This window comes from Fundulus heteroclitus, chromosome 9 (genome assembly GCF_011125445.2).
Source record: "Fundulus heteroclitus isolate FHET01 chromosome 9, MU-UCD_Fhet_4.1, whole genome shotgun sequence".
Taxonomy (NCBI): domain Eukaryota; kingdom Metazoa; phylum Chordata; class Actinopteri; order Cyprinodontiformes; family Fundulidae; genus Fundulus; species Fundulus heteroclitus.
Window position 1 is genome coordinate 8,829,014 of NC_046369.1, and position 13,454 is coordinate 8,842,467.

Sequence of the window (13,454 nt, forward strand, 5' to 3'; positions counted from 1 at the left end):
CAATTATACACTGTGCACTGGGTCAGACAGATGGGTGGGTTTTACCAAAGTAAAAAAAAAAAAAAACAACAAAAGTTACAAGAAGAAGTGAAAAAGGGCCAGAAGCCAATATTATTAAGTCCTTTTAAAAAGCAAACAAAAAAAAACACACAAGTCCACATCTCTTTCATGATATAGCAGAACAAGGCAACAGATAGCAGCAGTACTTACCTCTTCTGAGTAGTGATCTGAAGGAAGAGGGGGGTAGTCACACTGCTCTATCTTCTTGCAAAGCGAGTAGAGGTTCATCTTATCCCCATAGAAAGGACTCTGTAAGGCTGCCATCTAAAGCGCAGAGATGTAAAGAAATAGAGAGGAGACGTATAGAGAGAAAGGGGATGGAGACAAGAGGAGAGCTGGTGAGACTACAAAGACAAAAGGGAAGTAAAATACTCAAACTCTCAACAGGTGGTACCCGCTGTACCGCGTGTTGGAATCGGTCTCTGCACAGTTATCTGCTCCTGGGGCTTAGAGGACGGTTAAAGTGTGGAAGACAACAAGTCGATAAGTCTAAACTTTCTGTACATCACAGATCAGTCCACCATTACCTTTTATTTGAATCAAAACGAAAAAAAAAAAAAAAAAATCTCTTAAAAACAGATGATTCTCCTCTCGCTAGCTGGTCTTTTCCTTAGTGCTACTTTGCAAAGCTGAAGATGTGAGCTATAGCCTAAACAACAGAAGTTGCTTAAAGGATGCATAACCAAAGGGTATTTCAGTCCTGGAACAGCAAAAATCCTGCATCTTCTAGTAAACGACTGTAAACAGGCAGAGCAGACGAAGGTCAGAGGGGAAGCAGGACGCACGGGTCAAAAGGTCAATCCTGCCTCTCGAAGAGTAGAAATTTAATGTGATGTTATTTTGTCCTACAATTGATTCAGTAAAATAAGTCCTTAAAAGCTTTTTCCGAATTAAACTCGACTCAAACTTCTAACTTGACTTTGCTTCAGTTTTATTTTATTAAGTAATCTGAGATATTAATATTCTTAAAAGCATGTAAATATGTGAAATTCATGTTGTGATCTTTTCCACTGAGTTGGTTTTATAACAGCCAGTCTTGGAAATAAAAATAATAAAGGAAAGGGATTCTTCAAATTCATGTTTTAAAATCTCTAGATGCTTTAAAAGTGTGAAATTAAGGAAGCAGGGCAAGGTTCAGTTTCACATTCAGTTTAAGGAAAGATTCTGAGGCGATCAAATATTTAAATTAGTTAAACTGGTAAAGTAGCATAGAAGTTTTAAATGACATTACAGCAACAATTCTGTTGGGTTTAGACATGAACTTATAAAATTAACTTATAAAATGGAGTATTACATGGTCTATGATACAATTACGTTCTACCTATTTAACTCACCAATAATTGTGTTCAAGGTTGTTGTTTTTTGTGTGTGACAGCAACCAGTTTATTGCAAAGACCTTCATAGGGAGGGAATAATTTATAAAGCTACAGGATTAAAAAAAAAAATTAGTAAATGAATAATTTTCATTTCAACAAGAAGGTTTTAATGAAAAAGTGGCTTCTGGCTACATCTGCTGTGTGATGAATAAAAGCAGCTTAGGTGTAGTTTCACAACTGTACCAGTTGTGGTGCATGCTTTAAACAACATGCATCACAAAACACAAAGAGGCACAAACAGACTCTGTTTAGACAGGATATATATATATATATATATATATATATATATATATATATATATATATATATATATATATATATATATATATATATATATATATATATAGCGACATGATGTAACCGTGCTCTTTGACCAACATTAATACAGGATTGAGGCCAGAGAATAAATAGTCATTCTTCCTAGTTTTCTGCTTGTCTTTGGTTTCTGCTCCCATCTACAGAATTTCTCGCCCAATTGTCAAGATCTAAGTTTACTCAGATATTTCAGTCTAAAAGCGATTTTGACCATTGCTTCCGACCTTTGGATGAACCCACGCTGGGGTGTGAAGTACCCAACCCGCAAAGAGACGCTATAAAAAAAAATGAAAAAAAAAATTACAGAAGCAACTTCACAGGTTTATCAGTGGGCAGAGAGAGTTTTTACACAATATTTTCTCAACTACTTTTCAGCTGTCCGTGTATTGTTTTGGAGACAAAAGTATGTGTATGACAGGCTGCTAATTGGGAGTGTGAAAGCTGATGAAGAGAAAATTTTCACATGCGATTCAAAATGGAGTACTTCCATACCGAATACATCAGCTCGGTGTGAAGGTGGCATATTATAAAATGTTTGGCACCACAAAGAGAAAATATTTGTGTGAGTTGGAAAAATGAAAAAACGGAAGCTGCATGTGAGACGAGAGATTTTGGGTAAGGAATGTAGACATTTCCAGCCACAATCACTTTGTTTTCCCAAATCATTACATACATCCTTAACTGTCCTCTAAAGTCTAGTTCACATGAAAAAGAAAACATACCATATCACATATTATCCGATTTAGTCCAAAATCAAAAATGAATTAAATTCATTCAAACAAAATCTAATCCTTTAGTCGGGCTCAGATGCAGTTGAGTCAATTCATATTTTATCACCACTAAGAAGAAAATCTCCCTTTAAAACAGGACAAACCTCCAACCCAGCCCGCCGTGATGTGATTGGACATCTGCTGAGACCAGCTGGTGGCTGAGAGGACAGGAAAGATCCAGAACAACAACACTGGTCCAGGCCTCCTTTCCAAAAAAAACAAAAACTAAGGGGAAACTTACAGCTAACCACATAAGTGTTCGGTCAGAGCTACTTTTTAGGGTATTTATGCATACTTTTACATAAAAGCAAACGGAATACAAAGATCTATTCGTTTGCGATGGAGCCGTCAATTGCTCTGTCGATGACAAAACCATAACTAAACCCCAGAAACCCCATTGGGAAAAACGGCAGGATTTGGTAAAGAAACTTTAAAACCACGTGGATCGATGATATAATTAGAGCCCCTTTAATATGATGGGTTGTTGTAGAAGGCACGCCATTTTACGATGTAGTAAGAACCTAAAGACTTTGCTTTCCCGAACGCTGCCTGGCGGGTCATGGGAATAACGGCGTCGTTTATGGTCGGACTTTTAACGGTATCTGATCGTCTTCCAAACCTCCGACTTTTCTTTCTTGATTAATGAAAGCATTTTTGGCAAATGCTTTTCGCTTTTACACACACAGTAGCAAAATAAACTGAACCAGGAGCGCTTTGGAAAAGAAAAACAGCAGTTTTTGGCATTATACTTAAAGACCAGGAGAACCTATTGGGGTGGAGTGTCTTAGAACTTAGAGCTCCAGAAGCTCCTTTGTAGAGACACCATCAGGCTGTGATAACCCCAGTCAGAGGAAAAATCGTCACTATACAAGTGAAATGAATTCTGTTCCTTTCAAATGCCTTGTTTGGAATTAGAAAAAACGTCAAAATAGAAATGGAATGAGTTTATATAGCACTTTTTATCTGGGCTGCATGACGATAATATTGGTAGATATTGCAATATATGCCTGTTTTCTTCTTCAATCAAAAACATATTATCTCGTTAATAATAGCATCCAGCTATTGCAGGCTATAAATACATCCCATGTGAAGCAAGGCATAGAAAGTTTAGGTGTTACAAATGACCAGTCTACTAGTGAGATCTATTGTTTTTAAAAAAATCTAGCGTTTAATTTTATAATTACATCGCATTTTCAAGAACTAAAATGTGAGCTCTAAATGTATAAAATTAGAGAAGAGATCCAACTGGTCTCAGGCAAGGCTGCCCTCCTTAAACACAAGATGCTTTGCTATAAAAATCTGTTCTGGTTGTTTTAGAGGTCCATGTGGAAAACTCTCCTAATTGCTTTGTAACAAATAAAGCCCAAGTATATATTTTAAATTAAGAGTACCTTTATATCCAAATGTGCTCTGATAGCATGGATAAAAAAAAAAAAAAAGACTGACACAGAAACAAGGAGGAGGCGGGGGAGGCAGCTGCAGACACCAGGAGGCAAAGGGTTAAACAAGACCCCCTCGTATTTTCATGCATCTTCTGCTTTTGACAGATGAAAAATGTCAACTGTCCTGTTTGTATTTGCGAGTTTTTGCACTATTCATCTGCTTCATTAGTGCCTGCTGCTCCTAGCCCCTGACAGCTGCCGGCCCCCTGCTCTCAGAGCGAGTACACACACACACGCGCACGTGTGTGTGCACGCAAATATATAGATGCATACCCACACACACACACACAAACAAGAAAATACACACTTGCTCTTTTTTCAGACTATGTCGTCGCAACGGTTTAGATGATTGACTCACTCTCTGACCTCTGAGGTCCTGGTGTGTGTGAGACGATGTGCTTGCCTCTGTCCGTGTGTGTGTGTGTGTGTGTGTGTGTGTGTATACACGGTTCATTGATATTCGGGAAAGACACAGTGCACACGCATGCCTGCTGTCTGTCTAAGGGGAGTGAGCTGCTGGTGGCAGAACACACACACATCTTTAAAACCACACACTCCTCCCGTTCTGACACATAACCAGATTCACTCAGTTGTCCCAGCTAAAACATAACCCATTACCTGAAACTAAACCTAGAATCAAACACTTAATCCTCAAAGATCTCCTTGACTTTATGTAAAAAGTAATCATCATGGGCTGTTTTTCCTTAATTTTTATTACAACAGTAATAATTTGTACCACACAAGACTTTAAAAACAACCCAAACTTTAGAGAATCGGTCAGGTAGCTAAAGAAGCTCAATTATTTTACTTAAACGTCTTCATCATGCACCTAAATGTGGGACTTTTAATGGCCAATAAAAAGGATAATTGCTCATTTATTATTGGAAACAAAATTTGTCTGACAAAAATCTAGTTCATTCACACGTTGAAGGAAGCATGAGAAAATCTCTAGAGACAACTCAAGGTACAATAAGTCCATAGCACGTAAAAAAAATCTGTAACTTGTAGGCTGGGACTCTGTAGGGGGATTCTAAAAAGAATTTTTTTATTTTTATATATATATATATATATATATATATATATATATATATATATATATATATATATATATATATATATATATATATATATATATATATATATATATATATATATAAATTACACTCCAAAACAGAATCTGTCTCTCTTTTTCTCTTCATATTTTCTAACTTTACTAACAGGATTTGAGCAAATTTCATTTCAATTTAACTTTTACAGCCACAAACACTGTGAATGAAAGAAAAAAAACAACATTGGTGGTTTATTGACTGAGGGTGGTAGCTTTGAATCCAACAGAAAATGTGCTGTTAGGTGTAAAATTGTTCGGATTTAGCAGATTTTGATAAAAAGCGATTCTTTAGTTTTAGTAACACGTTTCTGATGACTGGAAGGAATACGAAATATGAATAAAATATAAACAAAACAAACTGTTTCTGTCAAAACGTATACTCCTTGCTTTGTTATTAACCTTTGAGAGATTCCCAACTCATCTCCAATCAGAACCAACCTTCTGAAAAGTAAGTAATCAAACATGACCCTAAAACCAACCTCTGATCATTATTTGTCATAATGCAACTATAATATGCTGCAAAAAAACATTAAAGCTACAGTGACTATAAACGGGTCATTATAAATGGTCCATCTAGCATAGTGATTGCAAAAAAATATTGCAAAGTGCACTTTAAACTCCAAACTGATCAATGAGGATTTTGCTGTTTTCCTTTCAAATTCGCATTTGTTTTCTTGTCTTTTAGTTCTCTTTAAATGGCAATGATTTAATTTATTTCTGTTTCTGTTTGTATTTAAAAGAAGCTGTCATAGACTATGCTGAGACTCGGTGGGGCTCTCAGTGTAATTCTACTATATAGTGTGAGTTTCAGCACAAATAGTATAACTCTTTATTGGTGACAACACCTTACAAGGTATATCTCTAGTGAGACCTGAAAATTTGACTTCCCTTAAAAAAGAAAAAAAAAAAAAAAACTCTCAAACTGCTCTCCATAAAAACACAATTAAAGAGAAAACCTGTACTATTATTCTTTTGCAGCTAACTGGCCGTGTTGTGCCCTCCGCAGCCCAGGAATGTAAAGCTGGCTTCGCTGTGTTTTAAATGTCTGGGCTGGGGCTTTCCATTTTAATTACATTGATCCAAGTTTCAGACTCCAGCTTCTCTCCCTGTACACCAATTAGAAAGAGCTACGAGAGGCAACCATCTTCCTCCTCTTCCCCGAACCCCTATCATCCCTGGAGTCTTCACATCCTGGGACTAAAGGGCTCCTCACTCATTTATAAACACCCATATTATGTTAATGGAACATCAAAATAAACACCTTCATTTTAACATGCTTTCATGTGAAATATATATATACAGTATGTTTTTAGATACATACAACCTGAAATACTACTGTACAAATGTGAGAATTGTGACTTTTTAGATGGTGCTGGTCCTTCATGAGTCTTTATGATGATATATTAATCAAAGTAATAAGTCACAATGTTGGGACAGTCATTAGGCACATACCTCTACCCAGTGGAGCCATCAGTGCCCTACTTAAAACACGGTAAAAAGAGGGAAAAAAAATGGATGAAGAAAGGGACGAACGAGTTGAAAGCATGAAATTGTTAAAGTGGGCTGATTCTTTGAAGAAAGTCTTTTTATGGTTTTAAAATGTTCACAAGAGCAAATCTCACTGCAGCTGGACTGAGTGAAAATATTTGCATTCTGAAAATTAAAAGATAAAGTTGAACATCTATTGAAGTAACAAAAATACTTTTCTGATGAAAGGACCATACCAAACGTTAAAAGGTAAAAAAAAAATAAAAATAAAAAAAAATCAACAAAACAATAGCACTTTTAAAGCTTTTTTAGTGTGAAAACAAAAACTCCATTTAGATAAGTAGTGTTCACAAACATATCTTTCGCCCACAAGAACCGCTTCCTTCAAACACCTTGAAAATATCCTCCATGGACAATTTTAAATAACACAAAACCACTTCTTTATCCCACGCTGATGGCATTAGAAACCTTCAACATATGAATGTTTTTAACCTAAGCCTTTTGGCTGAAAGACTGGTCTCTGAATTCATCAGAATACATATTAATTCTGCGTTATGTGAATCAGCTTACTATTGCAAATCTAAAAATAACTTCAAAACAATCGATGATGGGTTAACTTTTATGGTGATTAACCCCCTGGAAGGCAGCTGTCTTTTTGTTTAATAGAATAATGTTTGATGTTTAAACACGTTTCCCGAAAGCCCTTTTCTGATTGGCTGATCAGGGTCGCACAACAACTCAAATAAAGTGTCAAGTCTGAAACTTTAAATTTCAAGTCCTTCTGAGTCTTTTTTTTTTTTTTTTTTTTTTTTTTACAATGCTAAAAGTAAATTGTGTTTTTAATTTGTATTTATCTCAACACATGATGAAACCAGTGCAACGGAACATTTGCTAAGTAGACAAAGTTAGCTAAAGTCAGCTATTTCATCAGTGCTGGGTTTGAACTCCACGTTCGACCTGGGGTCTCCCTGTGCATGTGTGGGTTCTCTCCTGGTACTCTGGATTCCTCCCACAGTCCAAAAACATGACATGTTTCATTAAGTGTTAAACTGAAATTAAACACGTTAAATGAATTGGTCTCTCTACATTGTTTCTTGTCCTGTATGTCTCTGTGCTGCCCTGTGATGGCGCTGTCCAGGGTGGCCCCCAAACATAAGTCATCAAAATGCTAGTGGAAACATGCAAAACAGCAATTATGAGAATGGGTTGATTGCTGTTAAAGATATTTTTCCAGATACTGTGAAAAGTATACATTTTGACAAACCAAATTTGTACAAAACTTAAATAAACAGTTGAAATATTTCACACTTTTTTGGGAGATGCCCGTCTCATAATTTACCACAAAGAAACTTCTCAGTTGAATAATCACCTCAAATCTAAATCAGGAGTATGAATAATTATGAGCCTCACCCTACATTAATATAAATGACCATAGGATTTCCAGGCTACAGGAGAAACACGTTATAACAATGGAGAGAGAAAAAAAAGGGCCTTAAACATCGTATGTAGCACAATATGTTTTACAGGACAAAAAAAGCCTATAAGTACTACACACAGGGAAACCGCAGAGGCAGCTCATCACATGCGAACGCCAGATGCTGAGAACCGAGCCTTTTTGGGGTCTCGTAAAACCAACACCAAAAACAAGGCGGGAGGGAAAGGCGGTATGCGAGAGGTACGACACATGGGCACAGTCAGAGGTACGGACGCCTTGGTTCCATACAGGAAGGAGACGCATCATCGTAAATCTCTTGAAGATATTATTCAGCTATGAGTCCACGCAGAAAAAAAAAAAGACCTCGTAACATATGTGTATAAACAGGAGTAAGGGAGTAAAATCCATCTCCCTTAACAGAAAACACATCCACTGTTCAGGGCTAACTGACCCAAATGTATGGCGGTATTGACCGTGAGCAGAAGGAGCGAGGACAGCTCTGCTCAGCGCCATGTCACCAAACCTGTGATTTACTTCCCTGTCTCCATGGGAGACATCCCAACAAGCACCGCTGTTTAGCACGCCATAGCGGGTTTGGGTGAAGGGCAGAGTGCAGGGTCAGGGGATGTAATAAGGTTGGACATGAAGAGAAAGGGATCAAACAGAATGGAAGATGAAGATGGACGCAGATACAATGGCAAGGTATTGACGGGCAGACCCTTCGGACCTCAACTCAACCCCCGGGCGTAGGGATGAAAAATGCAGGCTCCCTCAAACGGAGCCGCTTCACACACACACGGAACGAAAATCCCTGCAATCATTCATAGATGAGAAAAAGCACACACAAAAAAAAAAAAAAAAAAAAAAACACCACAATCTTCATTCCCAACTGTGCTTTCGTAGTGAAATCAATGAGGAACAAAGGAATCAGAAGTGGATTTCTATGTGAATTCCTTTTGCCTGGAGGTTAAGTGAGGAAAAGCAGGCGTGTGGAAGGGAACTTTGCTGAAGTTGGAGTAGAGCAGAGAGGAAAGCGGGCACAAGTTCTGAGAAGGAGATACTACGTACTGTGGAGCCGTCTTGCTAAGAAAAGAGGGAAGCACGAGCCTGCTCTTCAAAGAGAATATGCATGGTGTGGTGAGAACCGCTCTGGTAACGATACGATTGTAAAATCTTTATCTCCAAGGGCTTCTTGTATGACTCACCTTGACCTGATGAGGGGAGTTATGTCTCTGCTCTTGTACCTGTAACAACTTCTCTCTGAATGAAAACCCCCCCATCATTCTCTTTGCTACAGCAATCTATAACCCAACTCTCACTATTTGTTATTCTCTCTTTCCACTTTTCTACTCTTCCCCCGTCTGAAGTCTTCTGTCTCCTTCCTCTTCACTCTCATGACTTTTCATGCCTATGCCCTTAACCTTTTTTTTGGTTTTCTTTATAGATTTCCAAACTTTTTCGCCCAACATCCACATTCTTTGTCTCTTAACCTCCTCTGGGAGCAACAAGTCTCGACTATTTTTATCAGTTTTGTTCTCCAGATCTCTTCCTTTTTTCCCCTCTCTCCTCTCTAGTCCAAGTTCTCATGGTTCAGTCCAGATTCTGTTAAAAACATCAAAACTGAAACTACAAAAATTATTTAGCGTTTGCAAATGAGCAACAAAAAAAATCTAACCTTCAAAATAGCTTGATTTTACAATGAAATTAAGTTTAAAATCATGACAATTTTATAAATATACGAGAAAGGTACACCAATACACAAACACACACACACACACACACATAAATAATATAAATTAACAAACATTTTAAGTACAGCGTTATGTGCTCCTGTATAAGTTAAAAAAATGTGGGCGCAGTCAGAAAAACAAAACCCAAAATAGTAATATAACTAGAGATGCATTGATCAGGTTTCTTTTTTTAGCCAATGCAAATTCCTGGTGTTGATTTCTGACCTGCCTGTTCTAAATTTTGTCCAATTCCTAATTTTATTTTACTACTAAGCACTATAACATATAAAAGAGAGAAAAAAGTGCCGCAGGTCCTTTGACAGAGGTGATATATTTAAATCAAAAAGAGCATTGGAGGGTTACAAGATTATCCGCAATCATGCATCACGTCGCTAAACTTGATGTGATTTTTATTAGATGAAGTACATCAAACTACATAAATGCACAATGCCTTTTTACGCTAAGAAAAATGGTGCAAGCTCTTAATTCTGATACATTTTAAAAACTATGGAAAAGAGGAAGGTGATCTTTCCGTATTTTGCTTGCTGACCAATCAGAGCTGATCAAAACTGGTCAGTTCCGATGTCTGGCAGATCGATCGGTGCCTCTTTAAATATAAGACTCTGAATTGTGAGAGAGGACCAGCATTGGTCTCTTTTATATCATACTTTCACTTTATTATCCAACTCAAGAGATATTCACAAACCCAGCAACAGTGAAATGTTAGTGGTACTATGGGATGAGGAAAAAGTGTGCTATAGAGGCACGCTGCAATGCAAAGACAGCATCAGCACACTCCCTGGTATAGCTCAGAGCAGAGTTGCCACGTTATCCTCCATGTGCCCATCTGATCGGACAAACACTCGTCACAGATATTAACATGTTGAGGATGGTGCGTAACAGTTTAGATTGTTATGCATTTAGAGCACTGAATAAGGATAATGACAGCGATCTCCGACAGAGTCCCAGAAAAATCCCAGACACGTACTGCATCTTCCACATATTGCTGAGGTGACTGCTGTGACTTCAGCTGTGCAATCCAAGCAGCATGCTCTGCAAGCACAAAACATCCCCGATACATCATCGGGTCGACATGTATACTACAGGACAAAGTGGTCCGTAATCAGCAGGTTGTGTTAATATGTTTAATGCAGAACTATAATCTTAGAGACGGCGCCTGTCTCTTGATGGGCTGTACTGAAACGAAAGGCCCCCCACGGGGGACAAATAAAGAAATTCAATTCAATAGAGCGGCTCAATGTTGTTTAAGGACAAAAATCTTCTTTTCTCCCTCTTCCAAGGCAGGTGATTCTAATTAGCAACATTAAGACAACATATTTTTACCAATGTGGGCTAGATGCCTAAACCTGCTTGAGGATTACAGCTAAGCTTTAGTGGAGAAAATGGTTGTTGGAAGCGACACAGAGTTCTTCAATGTTTCACCCACCTGAATATTTTCACGTGTTCAGGAGCAGACGTATACTTTACAGTCACTGATCCATCCTGATGAGATCCAGACCGCCTGAAGTGACTTAGCATATGAACCTTTAAATATCTTTGAGACGTCACACTGTGTGAGCTTGATTTCAGAAAATCTTGGGAGTAAATCTGTATCGGTTTAACACTTGAAGGACCTCCAAGTACGGCTGTTAATGCTCCTATTATAAGATTTAGCCTCTGAAAAACCCGAATAGGAGGAGGGTTTCTCTGCATTATAATGGTCGGACCAACAAGCGCTTTTTGCTTTAAGAGCAGACTTTGGATCCCCAAACGACTCGGTCTGACCCAACACAGAGGGGCGAGAGGGTGGGATGTGATATTAGAAATGTTGTAATTGGGGTGTCATACATCCAACTCACAAAACAGATATTTCTGAGACAGCCAAGAATTAAAAAAAAACTAAATCAAAACAAACAAAAAACATAAATTTTGCTTTAAAGCATCTGTAATTAGTGTAAAATAACTCAACCCAGGTTTTCCCAGCCCATATGTTGAAGTTTTTCTTATAGTAAGGTGGTCCCAATGGCAAAGAAAATGCATTTAAAATACTTGTTTTTTGTGATTTAAAAAAAAAAAAGGATTAAAGATTTCGCCAATCTATAACAGAATTCCTGCTCAGTGTAGAATGATCCCATTCAAGTCAGTAGTATTTTAGACTCTGAGCTAGAGATAATTAAATACAGTCCCAGACTCAATGGAAACTGAGAGGCTCCTTAGATTAGCATCGATGGGAAGCTTGGAAGCAGATGCTACCTTTAGGGCTAACAGCTAACGGTTAGCCAGTCACAGTATCCTCACGGTGCACACAAACATCGTCTTTCATCGCTTCTTTTTTTCTACCGAATAACAGAGTAGTCTTTATTAGTCAACTCTCCTAAATTTCTCTAATCTAAAATGATAAACATTAAGGACAACCATGAGCATCCTCTTCATCAGAGTGTTGAACAACAACAGAATATCTTCAGTCAGAGGATTCTTCAGAGCCGCTGTAAGACAAACTGCTAAAAAGGATCCTTCCTGCCTGCAGCCATCAGCATCTACAGCAACTCTTTCAATAAGTTTGTAAATATAATTAATTTCACCTGGGGATTAATACAGTAGTTACCTTTAGCACCACTTTCTCTGTTCCTCTAAAATAAGAGGCCCAAACACAGATACAACTGGGTGTCATGCTTAAAGCACTTACCTTCATATCCAGGGCTCAGAATAATAGCTTCAACTTGTTTAGTTTGTGGAATGAGAAACAACAGAAACTTAGTGTGATCGCAGTGAGGGATCAGATTTGTCCGAGTTAAAAAGCGAGTTTTTCCTCTTTTTTTTTAATTGAAGGAAAAGTTGTTGTCGTATTGCTGCAGATGTACAGCACCCACAATTTTCACCGTAAAGCACCTGTGAACCTGTGCCCTCCAAGTTGGGCTCAAACTTCTTCCTCGCTCGTTCTCCACCTCTACGCCCGAGGCACAGTGGAGAAGGAGCAGTCAGTGATCACAAACTCGTGGGAGTTATGAGAAGAGAGGAAAATGTGGGCACTAAGTCAACAATCTGTCTCTGAGTTTGGGGCCTATCTGTGAGCAGTGAGGGCACATAAAAGCTGTTAGAGCAAGGTCGGATTGACTGTTGCTGTCCACGTCCATCATTATTCTGCCTCTTACTCTTTCCCCCCTTGGTTCCCTCTGCTGTGTGGTCTCCAACTCTGCTTGTCTCCACTCAGTGTGGTTCAGAAAAAAAGCCCCGCAGCGTTTTGCTCCCGACTAATCAAACTAGTCAGTGTCACCGTGCAGCCTTATCTAAAACACATGGCCATGTCAGTTCCCTTCATATGCGAGCTTTTCAACGTTCAGCAGGTTCTCCGTGTTAAATAACGTAAACACAGAGTCTCAGGGCCGTCGCAAGCTCAGAAACAGCACAAAAAAGGCTAAATGAATATTTTATACATTTAAAACAAAAAAAAGTGTTTGGTTTCTGTGACATTATTGTTTAATGATAAATATAAATAATAAAAAAACATTTTGGAACATACAAGCCTTTCAAGTACAGTGCCTTGCAAAAGTATTCATACCGGTGGAAATATTTCACAGTTTGTCCCTTTATCACCACAGACTTTAGTGTTTTATTGGTATTTTTGATTAGAAAGCAGCACGAAAAAGTATATTATTGAAAAGGGAAAGGGTACATAGTAGAGCTGGGCAATAAATAAATTTTATCGAATAATTTGAAACTCCTGAAGATT

General features: G+C 38.0%; 1 protein-coding gene across 1 annotated transcript in view; it reads right to left on the reverse strand.

Annotated features, from left to right (window-relative positions):
- Positions 1-13,454, reverse strand: part of nek7 (NIMA-related kinase 7) — a 98,493-nt gene that overhangs the window by 6,871 nt on the left and 78,168 nt on the right. Inside the window, exon 9 of the mRNA XM_012857036.3 lies at positions 211-324. Within this exon, the coding sequence (XP_012712490.2) occupies positions 211-324 (114 nt within the window). The remainder of the gene's footprint in view (positions 1-210; positions 325-13,454) is intronic.